Below are 15,784 nucleotides of genomic sequence, written 5' to 3' on the forward strand. Positions count from 1 at the left end.
CTGTCCAAACATGTTTGGTCAGACAAGACACCGGATGAGGCTTTTCTTTCTCAGTTAGAAAGCCTTTCCAACTAATATTTCTCTGTATTTTCTATGTCATCATTAATTTCCTGTAAATGTTTGCGCTGGAAACTAGCTAAATGGATGCATGAGCTCAAAGAAAACAGTTTCATTAATAAGTGGCGCTTTTTGGCCTTATATGTTTACTCAGGTACAGTGGCATATTGGCAAACCTAGTAAAAATGGGGTGCTAATAAGAACGAAAGCCAGTAGGGTCCAGTGAGGTGAATTAATCAGGCTAGTTACTAGAACTGTAACCCAAAGTATTATTTCTATAAAACAAACAAATTGCTATAAAAAACATGTTTGGAAGTACGACAGAGAAACCAAAATCTTGTTCCAAATTTTTCAGGAAATTTAAAAAAAAACCCCAGAAGTTAATTTTCCATCTCATCTTATGTCTCTATAAGTTCTCCCACTTAAAGTACCTATTCACTTCTTCTGCACTAATTGTATTCTCAGATCTTCATTTAAAACATATATAACCTTTTTATTACATGTTACTATGTTTCAAAATTGAGGGCCCTCCATGCATATTTGTTAAATGTTTTCCACGAGAAAAGTTTCTCCCTTGGGGAAAGTTTGAAACTACAGTTCCTCAGCAACAAACCTTTCTGATAAATGTTCATCAGTAGCTTTGAGTCTGATACTTGGAGGATATAAATCTGCAGAAAAAAATTAAAATGGATGCATGACGACAGAGATTACGTGGAGATGCAGATTGTTGTAATATGATAGGGACTTCAACTCTGTATTTCTGACTAATCTTTCTAAATACATATATTTTCTAGGAGAAAAACAGGTTAAAAAGAGGCAGGGATACAATTAGCTTATTTATGGAAATGTAAAGTATAACAAGAAATACAAGCTTTATACTGGCAGAGGAATTAGTTTTTTGTAAATTGATGCAGATAGCTTTAATTAATATCAAAGCTTATACTCTGCCCACCTTGCTGGCTTAGATTTAAGGGAAAGCTTTGAGAAATATTTATCTGGGCAGATGTCTCACTGAGATATTTGTACAGAAATACATCTAAGAATTATGCAGCCCTTTCAAAATTAATGTTGTTTAGTTTGTTGTGCAATTAAGAACATAATTGAAAATATAAATGCTTGAATTATTAATAAGGTCCCTACTGTCTGTTATCCACTCTGAATACTCCTCCATGTTTAGAATGAGAACAAAGACACCACTTAGAAAATTCCTATAGACTGAGTGAGAGAAACAACCTAGTAATTGATTAGCCACGTTTATATCAACAGAACCTTATTTCTCCTTTAATTTTTTTATGTTTATGTATTAAAATCGTACTGTAAGTTTGCTTGTCGTAACATTAGAATAATGACAGAACCACTTTTTCCTGCATACAGAATGTTTCTGCCCCTCCTAGGGACACAAACATTCATTAATTTAGGAACTGAAGAATTACTAAATTCGAAAAACTGAGGATGATGAGTTCCCCTGTCAATCCTAGGATTGTTTTATATTCACATGCCTAAAATCAAGTATGTTTGGACAATATCTGCATAGCATCTATGGAAATATTTTGTCAAGATGAAGATCATTCATCAAACCCTCAAAGCAGAAGATGGACAAATCTAAATCCTCTACTGTGAAAGTTGCCTGGAATGGTGTGCCAGTTTAAAAGTAAACTGTTGTCAGAAATGAACCCAACTCAAGAGAGATTACAAGTCAGAGTTACAATTTACTAAAAAAGATTACAATAAATACAGTGATACAGAGGAAAACCTGGCTTTAACCCACAAAGACAGATGTATGTATGACCCCATTACCCTGGGACAAGAACAGAACAGTGTTTGTCAACCTCTGTGCTGAGCACCATGTTGGCCCCCTGGATACAAAGTTAAAGGAAAGGAAATCCTGTTAGTCCAGGTGATGGTCGCAGTTCTGTTGAAGTGATGACTGCAGTCTTATCGAGAGTGGCAGTGGCAGTCCTGTTGAAGTTCTGATCCTCCTCTGGATCTGACAAGTGGTCCCAGAAGTCCCAAAACCCTAAGATTATATATGTTCAGGTTCAGGTGGGAATATCCAGTACCTCCCCCAGGTCAGGGAGTTTCACAATGGGTGATTTATAGGATATCATGGGATATTTTTGGAATCTTTGATGTCTAGGTGTTGCAGCTGCCTATTACGCCAGTCCAGTATGGCCCATTAGCAGACATGACCCCTCAGACTGGGTGTGAAGGTGCTAATGCCTCCACGGAGGGGAGTTATCACAGATGAGTCATTAGTGTGAAGACAAAGAAACACTTCTCACAGGGTTCTTTAAGACCCAGCTTGTAGCCTGAGGTGTCAGGTGTGCCCTGGGCAGCTGCTGCAAATGGTCCATTATTAGGAGTCCATCAGAAATGACATAGAGGGAACAGAATACACAGTTTTGGTTATACCCACATAGTGATAAACTGGTCCCAGCCCCTAGGGGACAAATGTTTACATGTGTAGAAGGAAAAGAAATTCCTAAATTCACTTTAGATTTGTGCTTTTAGCTTAATGGCTCAAATGTTTTGTAATTCATGGTGTGTGGTGGCATAAATTGTGACACTGGATAACAGTCAAGAGCAGATTACCTTTGTCATCTTTTCCCAAGAATAGATATGTGTGAGAGAGACTCACAACCATTGAGGTAAGAGGAACAGAGGCAAGCTTCTTGCAAGGAGGCCAAGCCCTTTCCCCCCTCTGCAGTCAGACTGCAGAGCTCGGGACAGCTCATAAGTGGACCAAATGCCTGTAGCTAGCTAGGGGGCCTTTTTCCCCCCACACTCTAGGTGGGGGGTGGATGTAAGGCTTAGTATTTTAAGCTGAGCCAAGGAGGAAGGGCTGAAAGAAGCTTGGTGCCAGGAGAAGAAAAAACTCCAGGTGAAATTGGAGACGGGCCAATCAGGCTCGGAGGTGCCATACGTTGGGTTTGGACGTGGCTACCAAAATTGAAGCTGCAGCAGCTGGAGAAAAGTGAGAGAACCAACTAGTAGCAGGTGTGTTCAGGGTAAGAACTCAAAACAGCATCTTACCCCTGGGAGGAAATCTTCATCAACCAAGGAGGAAGGACTGGTGGTAGGGGTGGTCAGAAGGAACTCTTTTCCCTGATACCCCAATGAGAGAAAGACTGCTTACCTATCAGCCTGAGGGGTTCTCCTGAACTGATGGTGGGAGGGACTTGAAGAGGTGGTAGAAGTGTGTTAATATCGTGTATATTATTGCTCTTTAGTTTGTATAGTATATATTTTGTGTAGGAATAAATGTATATATTTCCCTTCCCCCATACAGAGGTGTGCCTGCCTGAAAATTTCTCTTCGGTGTTGAGGTAAATTGTGGGGAGATGGAGGAAGCTTGGAGATTGGATTTTTATGGGGCAAACCTCCCACAGGCTTGTACAATTTTGTACAATAAATTAGGAGCAGCATTCCCAAATGCACCTCTGAAACTAAAAGTTTTAATTTTCATCTCCAAAATAATTTTGGCAATGGAAAGCTAAGCTTCCATGCTCTGAAGTACCCTGAAAGGATCTTTCTTTTTTTTTTTGACAAGTAGGAGAAGAGTCTTCATTGGGATATAATTAGCTACTAAAAAATAGTTCCTGTTTCCCCCAGGAATCACCAGTGTACATGGTTATATTATTATAGTACCCCAGGACGGCAAAAGTTGCCTAGGAAATATGACAAAGCCTCTAAAATGAAGTTATGTAAAGTACATAGACTGGCTTTATGCCTATGGAGCATATCATAAACATTTCAGTTACCTACATACTGTCTAAACATCTGTTAACTTTTAACATCTTATGAAGTTTTTTGGCATACCTAATATTAAAAATATTCTGTCATTTATTCATCTATATCTTTGTCATCCAAGGGGTAGATAAATTGCAATTAAGAAATCAAATTTCTGCCAGAAGGCTATAAAAAATTATGAAATTTTCAAGTCCTAACTCCACATTTCTGGATGGAATTTCTCCATATGACATAGAGTTCTCCATATCACTCTATCTATAAAGCAAATAAATTTTTCATTTTTCTTGTCTATTCTTTATGCCACTTCTTAACCTAGCTATGCTGGTTTTGCTTTTGAAATTCCCTAAGAGAGGATTTTATTCACTCTAGTGGTAAATTTAAAACCTGTAAGTCAAAGGATCATTTGATTTGGTCTGCTCTGACAACTTTTATGAGCAACACAAGTTTCACTGTTTTGAACACCCAAATCTGTCTTTTCATTCAAGCTAGTCACTGCAGAAAGTTCAGACTGAGAAGAAGGAGGGTGACTTTTAGAGCAGCCAATAAATAAGGCAGCCAGAAATATTTATTAAAAAAAAAAAAAAAGGAAAAAGAAAAACAGTGGTTTTCCATTTCAAAAGGGTTTCTCCAAGTTTCAGTAATGTCGATATGAATTATGATCTCCCCACTGGTTATTCATTAACTATGTATTTACTGTCATAACACTCTCACCCTTCCTGATCCTATGTCTATCAACCACTTACTACACCTTCTCATGATTTTAATTTATGTGCCCTGCACATCAGAGACTCTGCAGAGCAGTCTTAAGCCTCACTTTAGGTGCTGAACTAAACCAGCTTCTTCCTGAGGCTCAGTGAACAGAGAGGAGAGACAGAGGTTCTCCTGCAGGATGATGTAGAGAAGGGCCTAATTAAAATTATTCCTTTCAAAGCATCCTATCTGTCTACACTGACTAAAGGAAGGACTTTAGAGATTAGCTATCTTACTTTATTGAATTTCCTCTTTTTCAGTGTTAATTTAGGTATCTAACATATAGTGGTGATTCCCACTACCTTTCTGCATTTTTTTTTACTAAAAGGGATCTATAATTCAGGATTTCAAGAAGTTGCTTACTATAAGTAATTATAAGAAATGTTAAAAAAACCCTAATAACAGTGAAATTGAGCTATTTTTTAGAGGAATACCAGAAAGGAGCTGAAGATCATTGCCCTTCTGTGGTGTTTTCCCTTACTGTTTCATGGAGCTCTTATGCAGCAGAGCTAGCCAACACGTCATAAAATTATGATCTGTGAACTCAGAGAGCATGCAGTCACCTCAGCAACATACAGTGCACTTCCACTGGCCCTGGACCAGCCCTGTTTCAAGAAAATTATAGCTATAATGGTGGTACTTAGAGGTAGAGTCTGTCTGCCTATCCCTTGCAAAGCTCAGAATGTGTAAGGTAACAGGTTGGAAGCAGTATTTGCTTTGGTGCTATGGGAGAAGTGAGTGTTAGACAGACACAGCCAGCCATCAGGGCTGTCTCCAGAAGCAAAAAAGAGAGCAAGATAAAAGGAAAGAGAAGAAAAATGAACTTCAACAGAATGTAAGAGTTAAATCTAAGACCTGGTGAAACTAATTAGGAGATTAAAGTACCCAGTATAATTAAATTTCCTTTCTCTGTCTTACCCCGACAAGAAAAAACCCATGCAAATAAAGTCCCCTTTTCCAGCAATTCAATGTAACGAAAATGTAACATATCACCAAATATTGAGTAATATATATTACTGGAAAATTAGAAGAGAAACACTGTTCATTTACTCTAAGATTGAGAATGATCTGAATGGGATGCCTTTTGTAGTAACACACAAAGATATGCATGTCACTCAGAAAGGGAGAGTAAGCTCTTTGAAACAATAACAAATATTCAGTCCTTAGGAGCTAAATGAGATAAGAAATAACACATTGTGCTGACCTATAGTAGCCCATCAAGAGGAAAATTCATTATTTCTACTATTTAAAACAGCACTTTGCAAGCATTACCCAATTCTCCCAGTCTCCTCTGTTTATAAACAAAGATGCTGAGGGAGAAGGAATGTATACTTTGCCAGAATCATGACCCATCTAAAGAGTGGAAATAGAAGAAAATCTCGGGAGCTCTTTGTTTTCAGCCTGCACTCAGTTCTCTGAATCTCTTGCAAGGCATATGAAACAGAAGCCAAAGTTTATAAAATTGCTGGTGATGTTGTAGACAAAAGGAGACATTTGCCTTCAGGTCAGACACATTAAATTGATTGTGGGATGACTCCAAAAAGACCATAAGAGCTTGAGTCATCCTACAACTTGAGTCACATGCCTTCTTCACAGGAATAACCCTGGAAGGCAGAGAGAAAAAAACCACCCTCTCTCTCCCTTGCTGGCAGATGGCATCGCAGCCATTTGGCAGAAGGAAGGATGTTACAATTTGACGGAAAAGGATCTGACCGGGTTTAAAAAATAACGACTGTCAATGTATGGCATTCATGTCTGCTTTACTAGTAAACAACAAAATATGGTATGAAAGGAAAGATAAAAAAACTCTCACATATGTATTCCAACACTCATCTGCAGCTTTTTTCCTGTGAAGACTCTTTTGTAGGACACAAAGACAAGGCCAAAAACCTGGTTGATTAACTTAAAATGATTGTGTATCTTTTAGATATTATAAGCTGGGTGCAATAATATCATGTTTAAACCCCAGCCAGCAACACAGCCCCACACAGTTGCTCGCTCACTCCCCTCTACTGAGATAGCAGAGAGAATTGGGAGGGTAAAAGTGAGAAAAATCATGGATTGAGATAAAGACAGTTTAATAGGGAAAGCAAAAGCCACACATGCAAGCAAAGCAAAACAAGGAATTCAATCACCACTTCCCATCGGCAGGCAGGTGTTCAACCATCCCCAGGAAAGCTGGTCTCCATCAGGTGTAATGGTAACTTAGGAAGACAAACATTATTATTCTAAACATTCCCCCCTTCCTTCTTCCCACGGCTTTATATGCTGAGTATGACACCATATGGTCTGGGATATCCATTTGATCAGCTGGGGTCAGCTGTCCCAGCTGTGTCCCCTCCCAGCTCCTTGTGCACCCTCAAACTGCTCGCTGGTGGAGTGGGGTGAGAGGCCTTGATGTTGTGCAAGCACTGCGCAGCAATAACAAAAACATCCCTGTGTTATCACCACTGTTTCCAGCACAAATCCAAAACATAACCCTGTACTAGCTACTCTGAAGAAAATTAACTCTATCTCAGCCAAAACCAGTTTAGATAAGCATTAATCTAAAGTTAATCAGGGAGATTTCTTCCATAATCAGTGTAAAGAGATGACAGAAGATGACTGGCCATACAAGAGTGCCTGTCTTAGAAACCTATTTAAGGATGGAATAAGCTGTGCTATGAAGGTAGCTGTATTTTTTATTAGTAAGATGATGAAAGGATAAACTTTGGTTAGACGCTTAAGTCTACATAGCTAAGGTTAGATGACATGAAAAGTGCTGAAAACTGTTTATTTTCAGATATATATATGTATGTTACAATGATAATTATTCAATCTATATTCAAGCTCTATATCAAATTTATACATAATTATGTACGTTTCAGTAATAGGGAGTTTTTTTCTGGTCAAAGGAAGAAGAAAAAGAAACGCCCATATGTGTGCATGTCTCTTGCATGTCCACGTTGTCATGCATTTAAAATTTACTCTGAGGCCATGAGTACTTAAAACATATTACCAAAGACATTACCAAACTTTCATATGGTCAGTCTGAAAAGAGTTTTCTAGGATGGTATATTTCCCAGGAATGTGGAATAAAATGTGGGGTGAAAAACAGGGAGGTTTACTTGGTAGCATGCATTATTTCTAAATTTGTTCTTTTTTTTTTCACATTCTTCATACCACAGACATGGGTAAACACAGGGCTACAAACAAGTTAGTGTGAATCCTGGAATAGCAAGATCATATCAGTGCACCACGAAAAAAACCTACCTAATGTAGGTATTGTAGCTCAAACTGATAAAAAACATTCTACAGTAACATGCCTCAACAGGAAACCAGACTATGAATGAAAGAGTGAGGTTATCTCTGAAAGTACTTTTTTTTTTTTCCTTTTGGTGAGGCTGAGAGAGAGCAAATAAAAACTATTTGTTTGATCAAGTAAAACCTAAGACTTTTTACATAGTGCACACATATTTTAAAAAAAATTATAAAAAAATATTTCTGAGAAAAATCAAGTATTTTCCTTTTCCTACAAGGTGAATTTTGACACAAGGAAGGGCTAGGATACCTATAAGACAACCAAACAGAAAAGATTAAAAAGATGTCTTTGATGTCTGTAAAAACTTAACCACATAATCAGGCTATAACATTTATTAGAAAACAGGAAGTGTTTACAGTAAGTTAGAGAAGGAAAATAGGAAAAAACCATTTCAAAAACTGTAATCTACCTTTTGGTGGTGCTTTCAATCCATTTTCTCTCATCGCCATATGGGGTGAATCTTTATTCTTCTGTCTATTTCCTTTCTACAAGCCTGGTTAAAAACCCATTGCAATCTTTTCCCTGATCTCAGCATGCCATGGATCAGACCTTCTTTTAACAGACATAGGCTAATTTGTGCAAGACATTTATATTATCTTTTTCCTGCTGCAGACATGTGCAAAAGTTATATTTCACTTGTTTGATGGATTCAGTTAATGAAGAATAGTCTCAGTTCATTTCGGCTCATGCCCAAATATACCAGCTGGATGTAATATTATGACTGAGCTCTCATTATAAAGATGTCATGATAAAGATACCTACAATTTTTGGAGAGAAATTATTGGACTACCTATGTTATCCATTCATTGTTCCATGGCTGATAATGTCAACAAACAAATATATGTTCTCATTCTCTAGGAAGAAGTCTCATAGGGTACTGAGCAAACATCTGCAAGATAATTCAATCAAATTAACAACATCAGTATCTTTGAAGTTTGTAGTGCACAACCTTTTAAAATTCAGTCTGACAAACTTTTATAACTTACTGGGTGATAGTTAATCCTCTAACTCGGTAAGAAAGGATGAAAAAAATCAAGCCAAAGGGGCAAAATTGAAGGAAATGTGGAAAGCAGGAAAAAAGAGCCTGCATGAATCTTAAAATCTGAATTAGTGCAGTTCGAACAGGGATTAGGAGCTTCTGTGCCTGATGACATTAACATAAATTTCCCATTGCTTTGGGGCAATCAGGCCCAGATGCCTGAAGCTTTCTCACAGTAATTCAGCTTTCCAAAAAATACTGAATAGGAATCTAAAAAATTAGGAATGTGATGAGAAATAAAATGAATTCTACAGTGCTCTTAACTTCTTTGTGTCTTAGAACCGTCATGGATATTATCAAATGGATTCAGATAATTAAACTCTGACTCCCCTCCCAAGTAATGGGAAATATAATACCCAAACTTCGTTGTAAGAAATCAAAATAAAACAAAAAATATACAACTGTGAGGATGCTAAACCACATACTTGACATATCTTTTTGCCTATGAAGACTGTATAGATATTGCTATAGAATATAAATTGTTTAACCTTTTAAAGAATTATTAAGAGGAACTAATAAAGGGCCTGATAATGCTAGCTTGGTATTAAAAGTGCTGGATGAGCCTCCAGTGCAAGGGTTTGACTGAGTATTTCTGTTAAAAATTGTTGCAACAATTGCTACTATCAGTAGAACCAGTCAACCCAAAATTTAACTGAAATCTACACTTTTAAAAATACCTTGTTTTTTTACAAAAAGAAATTATGCTTAGCAATTACAAGGTAAGTTTTTTCCTGTATAAAGAATACGCATTACAAAGACAAGATGTGGCTCTCAAACCAGTTACAATCATCTGAAAGACCTACATACAGTTCTTTAGATATTACAGTTTTGTAATCAACAATCAAAGTAATGTGAGAGAGTAATGCAGAAAATTACTGTATGCGTGATATTAGGCAGAAACAGCAAAGCCTTCTATTCTGACAAGTTTATTACCATTAAAATGTTATGTCAAATATTTCTGCTTATTAAGCTAAAGTATTTTCACAAAGAAAACACATGGTATGCAGGTGAAACAATAGCTTCAAGTATCTTGAGTTTGTGCATGCTCATTCTATTGGACTTTGTCCTCACTGCTTGATAAATCATCTGTCTTACATATTATGAGTCAAACAATTATAGAACATCAGCTCTGATTGTATTGATTAAAGCACAATACAGCAGAGCTGACACTGAACTACATTACTTTAAGGAGATCCGTCTGTGAAACATCTGGTGACTCCATCAGCTAGAGAGGCAGATTTCCATGAGTTCCTCACACTTGCCAAGCTTTGGAACAAGAGTAATAAATATTCCCAGTAAAAAGTGAAATTTCAAAGTGAAACGAGTATTTTGCACCACTAGAGTTATTTAAGAAGAATGATGAATACGGGTACATACTTTTGTAATGGTATTTTTGAGGAAGGTTTTTCCCTTTTCTTCACATTCATATAATTCGTTAAGCTATTTTAAATAAGTGGTCGTTATTTACATCAGATTTATGATAAAAAATATTGAAGGAACTTTGAGAGAAAGCAACTACAGTAAAAAGAAAAAGAAAAAAGTAAAAAGAAAGCAGTTTCAGATTCTTTCCTCCACCACATGCAGCTTCTTGATTTTCATGCATTGTTTTATAGCCTTATTTTTTCCCTTGAGCTCCAAGACCTAACACTAAGGGGCACCAGAGAACTGAACTGCATTTGTTCATATCCATCAGGAACCAGCTATTGCAGCTAACATTGCAAGTTATTTACCACGCTAGGTGGAGAGGGAATGGGGCGTTAGGGAAAACGCAACAGACAAAACAACAGTTCTGTGTGACATATTCTTTGTTACAGAAAACTGCCACTGGAAAAGCAAGGATGCATACATTTCAAAAATACTGAATGTCTTATTAGAGTTTGTTGCTAGGTGTTGAAAAAGAACTCTCACTGTTTTTCCAGGCAAAAGTTGGGAAATGTGTGAAAATATTACATGACACAAAAATGGATTATTTTTGAGAAGTCAAGTGTATCTAAACAAGCCTAGCATATTGAGTATATGTACTTTGATCTTAGACAAGTGTAAACAGAGGAACACAGACTTAGGAATTCATTTGTGTATTAAGTTAGGATGAGATTTGAATGCCAGAATGTTTTCATTTCCAACTCTTGAAGTTCCGCTATGGAGATAAAGAACTTTTCTCATTTTTTTGTGGATTGTAAAATTACCTATTATCCTCTCATGTTCCCAACAGGACAAAAGGGAAACAATACTAAAAAAAAAAAAAAAAAGTACATAAATTAACCCTGTTTGCCAGGTGCAGACCCCAATGCCAATTTTCTTCACCCCAAGTTTGGCTGTCAAACACAGAATAATTACGCAGCCACTGCCACGTATCTTCATAGAGCACATTTTGAAAATCTCAAACCTGATATCAGGAACCTGTTGCTTATCCCAGTTGTGTATGGTTTGGTTTAGGTTTTTTTTTTTCCTGTATTTCTGCTGCAATCCCTTTATTCTATCACGAAATTCATAATCAAACTAGCAAAAGGAAACTAAATAAATGACATTACATTTTAGAGATGTAAAGTTGTTCTGATTCCCTTTTAAAAGCTTGGTCACAGTATCATCCTGGAACAGAAAGCATTACAAAAAGGCAGATTCAGTACAGGGTCCAGTGTGTCAAATCATTGCAATCAAAGCTTCAAGATCAAGATTAATAATGTACCATTAGCAGATGGTGTGACTAAGAATTGCAAACATGCATTCTGATTTGAGTACTGTAGACCTTTCCTTATAATATTAGCACTTATTTCTGTGTCTTTAAATAGCCTATCAAAATAAAATCAACAGATAACTCCTGCTCAGTGTAGTATTTGACTCAAAGATCTTTTAAGGCCAGATGAGACCATTATGATAATGTACTTTGACCCCAGCATAACACAGGGCATAGTATCTCTCTCTGCAATTCCTCCCTTGGGTCTGCATCTCCTGTTAGAGGTATACTGTCTCCTTTTGAAAGACATCTAGCCTTGATTTATTGCTCAAAGTGACAGAAATTTCAGTACATTCCTTCGTAAGCTCACCCCTCAGTTAACGACAGCTGCAGTCAGAAACAGTACAAGTTTTGTTCTCCTCTGGTATGGTTTAGTTTTAGATTTCTTTCCACTACAGCTTTCAAAGTTGAATTTGAGAACTATCACCAAGCTATATCAGCTTATACATGGTCATGTTTGTTAAGAAAAAAAATCTTTTTTTAACCAAAAAATATGACAAGTCGCCTTTTGGGATACATTATACACCTTGTTCAAGGGCCATTAACAGTTTCTCAGGACAGAGAAAGGACAGAAGGTGGTTGATTTCTGCAGTGGGTCCAAGTGGAAATCATCAGCGATTCATCACTCTAGCAGGAGAGCTAAGCCTGACCTTTCTGTCTTCATCTCTAGGCACTGACATCTAAACTGGGACACACACAGACTGGTAGTATTTACCCAGCTCAAGTGCTGGACCGAGGTTCTGCAAATCTTCTCCTGGGGGAACAGCTTGGAGTTTATGTTCATTTTCCTTTCCAGTTTGCTGACTGAAAGACAAGCAGCTGTGATCAGGCATTTTACTGTGTGGCCATAACCGGCCAGGATGCAGAGCCCGGAGTTTCATATGATATTTGTGATTTGCTATGACAAGGACAGACACGGCAACAGACCTCTCCAGACAGTATCCTGCATGGACATGGTGTTCCATGGCCACAATGGGAAGGAGAGAGGGGTGGAGAGTGGTACCGAGCAGTCCCTTCGGTGAGATGAGTAGAAAGAGTTGCACAGATGAAGCCCTTTGGAGGGGCCATGTGGTCCCCAGTGCCTCTCCCACCTCCTCCTCCTCCTCCTCAGGCAGGAGGAGACAGAGTGGCTGCTGCTGCCAATGCGCCAGGATAGAGAGATCTCGGCGCGGGAGGAGATGACGCAAAAGGGAGAGCTCCCCCCAAAAAAGTGTTTCTCCAGGACGAAGATGGCGGCAACTTAGCCCAGGGGCCCAAGATGCCTGTGCCCATCGGGGGCCCCCAGCCAGGCAGTTCCGCCCCGTGCGCCCGGGGACACCGCGCCCGGCGGCAGCAGCGGCGGCAGCCGCAGCCCATTGTCACCAGCAGCAGCGGCGGCGGCCCCGGCAGCCTCCTCCTCCTCTTCCTCTTCCTCCTCCTCCTCTTCAGCATCCTCAGCAGCGCTCCGGGAGCCTTGCAGCAGCGTCTCTCCAGTTAGAGCGGAGGGGGGAGAGAAGAAAGAGGAGACTAGGACAGCGGTGCAGGCATCTGTGCCGCGGCTCGGGGCTGAGGAAGAGGAGCAGCGGCGGCGGCAGGGAGGAAGAAGAGGCGAGGAGCCCTCCCGGAGCCGTCCGTCGGCAGCGGGGGACGCGGCATGCGGTTGTCCGGAGGCAGTGGGCTTTTCTCAGGAGGGAGATGGGGAGCTGCGATCTGACCATGCCTGGGTGAGAGGGGCAAAGGACCAGTCGCGCAGCCCTGCCACCACCAACTATCACCACTACCACCACCACCATCTCCTCTCCCTCCTCCTCTCTCTGCGTTATTGCTCTTATCTTCTCCACGGCACTCCGTGTTGGATGGACTGGGGCTGCTTCTTGTGGTGAGACCAAGGTAGAGCCACCGACGAAAACCAACATTATCTCAGAGGAAGAAAAAGAAGGAAGAAAGAAAGAAGAGGGAGAAAGAGAGAGGGGGGAGAGTGGAAGAGGGAGAGAGCGAAAGAGCGAGAGAGAGAAGGGAAGGCAGACAAGAAAATCCCCCCAATCTTTTAAGTCAATGCATATTGTGGTGACACTGGCAAAGGAGCCCTCACGGTGGAGTCGGCCAGGGCTGTGCGTTCCCAAAATATGACCAGGGGTGCTTGGATGTGTAGTCGGCAGTATGATGACGGCTTAAAAATCTGGTTCGCACCCCGGGAGAACGAGAAACCCTTCACGGATTCAGAGAGGGCTCAGAAATGGCGACTGTCCCTGGCATCGCTCTTGTTTTTCACGGTCCTGCTCTCTGATCACTTGTGGTTCTGCGCCGAGGCCAAATTCACGGGGACCGGAGAGAAGGAGCAGCCGCCGCCCGAGAAGCCGGAGCCCGCGGAGCCGGAGCTGCTGGCGGGCATGGGGGAGCCGGCGCCCCCCGCACCCCGGCTCCTCTCCCCCCCCTCGCCCTCCCTCCCGCCCTCCCCCGGCAGCAGCGGTGGCGGCAGCCGCGGCAGCCGCAACAACGGCACCGAGCCCCGGCACGGCAAAGCTGCTTTCCTAGGGAACTCCACCACCAGGCCCCTGGAGACGTGTCCCCCCCCGGGGTCCTCGTCCGGGCAGTGCTTCAGCGTGGGGGACGCGGAGGCGGTGTGCCGGCCGCGCAGGGGGTCGGGGCCGCCGCCGGGCGCGGGGCAGAGCCCGGCGCCCGGCTGGGACCTGACGGATTTTTACCTTTCCTTTTGTAATTCCTACACACTTTGGGAGTTGTTTGCCGGGTTGTCCAATCCGGACACTTTGAACTGCAGTCTGGATGTGGTGCTGAGGGGGGAAGGCTCCTGCAGCCAGTGCGTCCAGGCTTACCAGCGCTACGACCAGCACGCTCAGGAGAAATATGAAGAGTTTGAGGTTATGCTCCAGAAATATTTACAGTCGGATGAGTACTCGGTGAAATCGTGTCCTGAGGATTGTAAGGTAGGAGCCCCTGCTGTGTTTCCTGTCCCTGGCTGGCGGGCTGGCGTGCCTCCCTCGGCTTGTTGTGGCTGCCGTGGTCCCTGTTGTGCCTGCTTCGGTCTCTGTCCCTGGCGCCGGCGGCCGCGGTTCGTACGGTGCAGGCGGAGCTGTGGGGTGTATCGGCTGGGATGCCCCCGTTAGCGCGTTGTTAAAAGGGAGGAAGAGAGAGGGGGAAGCTTGGGAAAAAGCAAAAAGAAGTGATCCTCGGTCCTCTGGGAGCGTAGCGCTGGATTTCCCCCTCCTCATGAATATGCGATTGGCTCCGGCTCGGCTGCCGGCTTCCAGCGGGCTCGGATGCGGCTTGGCGGCAGGCAGCGACAGGGGCTGCATGACAATGAGCGGGGCTCGGAGAGGCGGTCGAGGCCGGACTGCCCGACGGTGCTGCCCTGGCCGCCGGCCCTCCGGGCCGTGGGTGGCCGCGGTGCCCCCCAGAACTGGCTTTCCGTCCCCGTGCGGCGGCCAGGGGCACACTCCGGAGGCTCCGGATGGGTTCCGTCGGGCGCTTGGCCCCGGGGACGGCGGTGCCCTAGGGCGGCGGAGCGGCGTGGCACCGGGCAGCCTCGGGAGCGGAGAGCGGGACCGTGCTTCCAGGTGCTCTGCCAAAATCTGTGGACCTGGGAAAAGCTGGAGGACGAGGGTGTCTGTTTAAGGGCAGCGCAATGACCCTTGGTTGGGAAGTGATGGTAACAACGTTTTGATAAGACACAGCTCTTTTCTTTGGTGCCACTGGTGACGGCTCAAAGAGATCCAGAGGTTTTTCTTTTCCTGTGCTAGAAGGCAGAGGGTCCTACTTTGTCTCTTGTTGTTGCCTTCTCTCTACTTTTGCACAAGATTAGTTGGCCTATCTCTCAAGACAGGGCAGAAAAAAGTGTTGTCCTGAGCACCTAAAATAGCTACCTGCATCCTTCTTTCCCCGTTTCAGTACTTATTGAGGTGAATGGTTTCTGCCCTGAACTGGATTATCTCAACTACTGTAGCCCTACACTAACCAGTCTGAACCAAATTCTGCTTTAGCAGTTAAACACAACAGTGCACAGGCATCACTGCTCTGAACAGGAGGCCTAGAGTACCTCTGCACTTTGTAACTTCAGCAGGGCCTTCTCAAATAATTTCATGGTAACAGTCCATGCCTAAAGAATCCCATTCACCAATACGTTAGTGTAATTTTCACGTCTTTGCCACAAAAATCA

The 15,784-nt window shown here is 42.0% G+C and overlaps 1 protein-coding gene across 1 annotated transcript in view; it reads left to right on the forward strand.

Annotated features, from left to right (window-relative positions):
• The first annotated feature begins 13,736 nt into the window (after positions 1 to 13,736).
• The window catches only part of NALF1 (NALCN channel auxiliary factor 1), a 468,005-nt gene continuing 465,957 nt past the window's right edge, over positions 13,737 to 15,784 (forward strand). The window contains exon 1 of the mRNA XM_051809108.1: positions 13,737 to 14,555. Coding sequence (XP_051665068.1) covers positions 13,737 to 14,555 — 819 coding nt within the window. The remainder of the gene's footprint in view (positions 14,556 to 15,784) is intronic.

This window comes from Manacus candei, unplaced genomic scaffold (genome assembly GCF_025592945.1).
Source record: "Manacus candei isolate 608988 ecotype Guabito, Panama unplaced genomic scaffold, ASM2559294v1 h1tg000075l, whole genome shotgun sequence".
NCBI lineage: Eukaryota > Metazoa > Chordata > Aves > Passeriformes > Pipridae > Manacus > Manacus candei.